General features: G+C 47.4%; 1 protein-coding gene across 2 annotated transcripts in view; it reads right to left on the reverse strand.

Annotated features, from left to right (window-relative positions):
* Nucleotides 1–3,753, reverse strand: part of RAB28 (RAB28, member RAS oncogene family) — a 66,106-nt gene extending 62,353 nt beyond the window's left edge. Inside the window, exon 1 of one of the 2 annotated variants that reach the window (XM_013303798.3) lies at nucleotides 3,300–3,753. In XM_013303798.3, the coding sequence (XP_013159252.2) occupies nucleotides 3,300–3,377 (78 nt within the window). In that variant the 5' untranslated portion in view covers nucleotides 3,378–3,753. The remainder of the gene's footprint in view (nucleotides 1–3,299) is intronic. The other variant, XM_005243089.4, reaches the window with a different exon arrangement.
* Between the last annotated feature and the right edge of the window lie 2,247 nt (nucleotides 3,754–6,000).

Below are 6,000 nucleotides of genomic sequence, written 5' to 3' on the forward strand. Positions count from 1 at the left end.
TGACATCCTAAAAAATCCTAAAGCAAGCAGGACACCACTCTGTATTCCAGCCTATGCTTCTGCTCCTGCAAATTCTCATACCAGGTCAAGCATTTGCTCTTTCATTTTCACCATCCATTGTTAAAAGAAGGAAAAGGTAGGATGTTTCTGCTACCATAGTTTAGTCTCAGCTGCAGCTGATGGCAGAAAGGCAGAACCTTGGCTGCTTTGCTCCTCCTGCATACCTATTTTTCAGTACCTCCCTTCCCATGAATAGCTCCAAGATTTGTTTCCAGAGGCCCAAAACTTTTTCAACAGTAGCAAATCAGAGTAGTTCTAGCTCAAATGAATACTGAAGTATATAACAATGCTAAGCCAACCTGTTCATAGCAAGAGTAGAAATACCTGGACCATAATGTCATTTTTTTTCAATCCATACTAGTACTGCTGGTTTATTTTAAAGGAAAAGCATTTTGGCTCAGAAAGAGTGGGTTGATTTAAAATCTAGATGCATAAGGCTGCTGTGTTGCATACATTCCTTCCTGTAATCAAAATCAAAGAGCCAACTGCTATTAATAACTGCTGTTTATTTTCATCTCATATTTTTCCTACTTCTGATTTCAGATTTTTTTCCTAGTTTGTCTAGTTCATTAAAATCATTCTCTATTATCTTCCTACTAACCAACCTTGCCTTCATCAGCTTTTCAACAATTTACTGTTCCCTTACCATCTCTTTTACCCTAATACTTATTCAGATTCTACTCTGTCTCACTCCTTTCATTGCTTCTTCCCTTTTTACTCTTCTCTTCTTACAGCTTGCTCCAGCAGTGCTTATTCCTACCCTTAAAATTTGAAGAATCCGATTATCCATTCAGCCACCACAAAACAAATGAACAGCAGCATGATACCGCTCCCTTGCCTCATGGATAGAGCAATCCCTAGTTACTGGAAATGTAAACATTACTCTTTGCTTGAACTGACACTGATTTGTTTTTAAACTGCTACCAACCCTTGCATAGAACCCGAATCACGTTTTGTCTAAACAATGAGCAAGGAAAAAGAAAACAAGTTTACACCTTCAGCCAGCTGACTCACAAGGACATTTCCCACCCCCCCACCCCCCCCCACCCCACCCCCGGAGAACTGAAGACAAGGCAGCCCCAGATGGCCAAATGGGAGAAAAATGGGAGAACATAAAACTTTTTTTTCTTTTCTTGGCAGGAAGGCAAACAATAGAAAGAAGTCAAATATCAACATCTCCCACTAAACACAAGACATATTTCTAAGATATATTCCATTGTTTCCCACACGCCTCCTGTTCAAAGATCCCAGTGACAGAAGAGAAAAACCAATGTCTTGCACAGTAAATGCGAGGCTAAGTATGCAGCCATGTAAAGATCAGCTGTGAACCAGATATGAGGCAGACTATTTATATTGTTGAAGACATACAGACATACACACTTCAACAGGTAAGCAGAGCAGGTAGCCAACAAAGGAGAGGAACCTCAACAATTTCATCTTCTGAGGTGCTTCAAATAGTACTAGGTACATTTTATCCTTCCATTCTATGACCCAATCACTTCTTGTATTTTTACAAGATCTTACAATAAATCTATTACTGCAAGTGTTTGCTGCTAGGCTATCAGGATGGCTGGAAGAAGCCTCTATTACAGCATCATCTAGGGGGGACAGAAGGAAAAGCAGCCCACCATAGCACAGCTGCTGCTCATGCAAGATAAACTGCACTTGAAGCACAGTATTCTTAGAGCCCGTAGGAGATCCAGTGAGTGGCAGCTCCCAAGAGAGAGGTAGGAACCAGAAGGAATATACATCAAAACTCAAGAATGCTTGAAAATCCATGTTTGGCGAGAGGTCTTGTCACAAGGTGCTAAACAGCAGTAGAGAAAGGATTCCTCAGTTTGAACTGAAAACTCCTGGGGAATGCTACCAATGAAACAGCACTTCAGCTGTCAATCCTGTGATCACATAGCTGCTTGGAATTGCCATCTACTGACTCAGATGAATACAGTACCACCTCAGACTGGGTTTAGAATCACTGGAGATAAAAACATGTTTTATTTCCTCATAGAGCTCTGCAGAAGTAAGTGAGCAAAACCACGCATGAACTTTCCCTAAGAGCTTATTTCTATTAATGGCAGGCAGTACATTTAAACCACCTCTACTAATATCTCTACTTTTCATATAAACTGTGATGCTGGCAGACTTTCTGTCTCCCCACGTTTTCAAAAGTTAATGATGGAAGAAAAACTGTATTCCTTCACACACACAATAGTATTGCTCTTTTCAGGTGTATCTCACAAAAGGATTCAGGCTACATACGGCACTAGGTATGTTCATGCGTGTAAAGTACAGTGGCTATTTAAATGGGTAAGAAAGCAGCCTCCCTTTTGCCTTCTTTGGTCTCTGTCAAAATTTCTCTTTTAAGAAGACAAGTATAACTTGTTTATGAAAAAGCTTTTATGAATAGTACTTAATTATGTCTATTATAGATAGGAAAAAACCGTAAAGTCACAAACAAAAAAGCAAACTGACCCTGAAGTACCTTTCCAAACTTTGAAACAGTAACTCAAACCGATGCAAACTGTTCTGTCTACCTCGGGGGGGGGGGGGGGGGGTACGAGCTCTGAAACCCAAATGAGGAGAGCGTGGAGACCCAGCTAAACAAGCTCCCCGGCTCCTCGCTTCGGTGGGAACCGCGAATTCCCGTGCTTGGCCCGGCCTCGGCCCCCGCCGGCACCGGCAGCACCCGCGGGCCGCTCCAGGCACCCGCTCTGCGCGGATCAGCCGGAAACTCCGTACCAGGCAGCCCCACCGTCAGTCACGTTATTAGCCGCTCCTTTTATTAAGGCTCAAGAAAATTGGATTAAAGTCGTACACGTCTAAAGGCTGATGAAGCCTCTTCGGGTTCCGCGGGGGTGCGGACGCCCTGCCAGGGGGTTCGCTGCCGAGCACGGAGCAGGTGCGGGCGGCCCGGCAGCGCAGCTCCCCGGCGAGACGCCCGCCTCAGCCCGCCGGCCGGGCAGCGGCGGGGCCCGTCCCGGCGCTCCGCTACGCCCCCGCCCCACACGCTACGGAGAGGGAGAAGCGCAGGGCCGGGAGTGAAGGGGGAGCGGTCAGCCGGCGTCACGCCGCCGGGTATCGCGACAACGGCTGCGCGACAGACTGCAAGCCGCGGCGGGCTGCTCCCTCCTGAGCAGGAGAGCTGGCGGGAAACGCTGAGGGGGGCGGCCAGGGAACGGGATCGGGGCACCGCGGCGACGGAGAAGAGCGGGGTGCCGCCGGCGGGGGCCGGCACTGACCTTGCCAGTGGTGCCATCCCCCAGCACCACTAGCTTGAGCTGGCGGTCCGGACTCTCCTCCTCCTCCGAGTCCGACATGATCCCTACGCCCCCGGAGGGGAAGGAGAAGAGGCGGAGGGCAGCCGGGAGGGACGGGGTGCAGGAGCCAGGAGGGGAAGGGGGAAAGGAGCGAACGCCGTGCTCACGGAGCGGGCAGCGGCGCAGAGGCCGGAGCCGCCATCTTCCCCGAGCGCGCCCGCCGTCGCTATGGCCCCTACGGGACGAAACCAACGAGAGCGCGGAGAGGAGGGGGAGAGGGTAGGTCGCAGGAGGGAGTTACAGCAACGACTCCAACCGCCGCTGCCGGCGCAAGCCGGGAGCACCCGCCGCGCCTTCACTTCCGCTGTCCCCCCAGCGGCGGGGTGAATGGTTCAGCCCGACTCGCCGCCACGCGCAGCAGCGGCATAGCCCCGGAGTGACGCCCCGCGCGGTAACTAAGGAACGTGGGGTCAGAGGTGGGGGGGGCGGGGCTGGTGGCGGCGCGGGGCGGGGCGGGGCGGCCTGCGCGGGGCTCTCGCCCTGCTGCCGGCGCTGGCCGCAGGCCTCCTGGGCAGGGCAGCTGCGGCAGGCGACCGGGAGGCTTACGGGGGAGAGGAGAGGCCGGGCAATTTCCTGAGGAGGTTTCCCCTGCGAGCAGAAAACCCGCGCGCAGCCGTGCTGCCTGGCGGCGGCGGGCCGCGTCTGCCAAGGAGTTGCGTGCGTTCTCGCTACGTCCGTGGCGAGTCCCTTTCTTGGCTGGGCTTCTGCGCTGCAACAAGATGTATTAATATTTTTAAAGAAATTGCTAATAGAGCAAGCAGATTGCACAGCAAGCGCTGAGCCGAGCCCAGCCTACCTTCCCCATGGCCCTGACAGCCCTTTGCCTGACTTTCCCCTAAACCCACCAGACAGGGATGCAACAGCCTTCTTATGTGATCTGCGACAAACTTTTCTACCCATGCCGGCAAGCAGTAAGAAAATTTGTTGACATAGCCCTAACTGAATTTTAAATCATTATTTTATTGTGCACAATGACCATGGAGGACAGCATGTAAGTTCATCTTTTGCAGCAGTCTTTCACATACTTGAAAGCTGTTAGGGTGTCATCGGTCTGTCCTCTTCTGTAAACTAAACAACTCATCATTCAGTCTTTCCCCGCGGTTGTCTTTTCTGGACTTCTGATTATTCTCCTTGCTTGCCTTTTGGCCTCCCTCCACTTTCTTGAAGTGGTGTGCCAAAAACTGGATACAGTACCTTGGTTGAGGCCTTGCTGAGCAGGGTGTAAGTATTAGTTCATGTGTCTTATATACAAGACCTCTGTTTTTATATCCCAGTATGATGTTTGGTTTTGTCACGGTATGACATTGCTGACTCATACTGTTTCTGATTTACTAAAAAACTTCTGAATCCCCTCCTGTTATCAGAACTTCAGGCACTCTGAGGTTTTATTCCTGTTCAACTGTAGTGCTTTCTGCTTGTCCCTGTTGAATTTCATCCTATATTTCAGGATACTTGCACAATCTGTCAATATAATTTTATTTATAATACTGTCCTCCAAAATGCATGCCGTCCCTTCTAGCTTGGCTGTATCTGCCACCTTAAGAATCACATTCTCTATTCCAAAGTCTCTGATAATGGTAACCAATAGTACCAGAACTCAGCAAGCCCCTATTTGACATATCCTTCCCATATGACAACTGATAGCAATTCTTGGGGCGTAGTAGTTTACACAATTTGAACAAAAGAGAGACAGCTAGAACTGTTTAAAGTGTAGATGTATTTTAATGGATTCAATATCAAGCTAAGAATTTCTAAAACAACTTTATGTAATGCCTGAATAGAAATCACTGCTGTTTCAGTCTTTCAGTTTTTCTTTTTGAAAAGTATGTCAGAAATTTCCAATATTAAAAATGCACCATTTCGCTCAATCCTCAGCAGGATCAAGAAGACTCTTTATTACTCATGTGTTCAAGTGTTTGCAGAACTGAAGCCAAATGTTTTCCCAATGACATTCTGAAAAAAGGCAAAAAAAGGCAAAAAAACCCCTTAATTTCTGATGGAAAACCAGACACACATCTTTTTCACTTTCTTCATACTTCAAAACAAATTAAGCATGTTACTCATCAACTATTTTCCACTTCAAATCATCTTTTAGCCTAGTTATACTGCAAGCTCTCTCAGCTACGATCTTCAGCAAGATCAGCTTCAGGACTCAGCTGAACAGCATTTCTTGGAAGGAAGAGCCACAGGGACAAACATGGAATTTTCCTTTATGATTTCTGACATACTGAACAGTTGTACAGTTGGCATTAGACATTTAAAAGCTCCATATCTCAAATACACGTGATCGATAAACCACTGTTGATACAACTGTTCATATTCTGCCTATCCTGCCTCAGTCACATTAAGAAAAAACACAAATTATTAATTCAAAGACTCCTGGCACTTTCAGGGAGAAACAGGGTTCTATTCAGCCTTCAAGATGAGAATTAGCAGGGTCTGGGCTGCATGTGCAAAAGCAGAATGATCAGAAAGGAAGGTTCTCTAGGTCTCCATGTATTCTCATTCAAAATACGATAAAGGAATATGTGTTATAATACACATGCCCAAACTAAGAAGAAAAATTTCTTCTTAGAATATATTCATTTTTCCTCGACAAATCACCAGAGCTTGTTAAAAGTTA

This window comes from Falco peregrinus, chromosome 2 (assembly GCF_023634155.1).
Source record: "Falco peregrinus isolate bFalPer1 chromosome 2, bFalPer1.pri, whole genome shotgun sequence".
Lineage (NCBI taxonomy): Eukaryota > Metazoa > Chordata > Aves > Falconiformes > Falconidae > Falco > Falco peregrinus.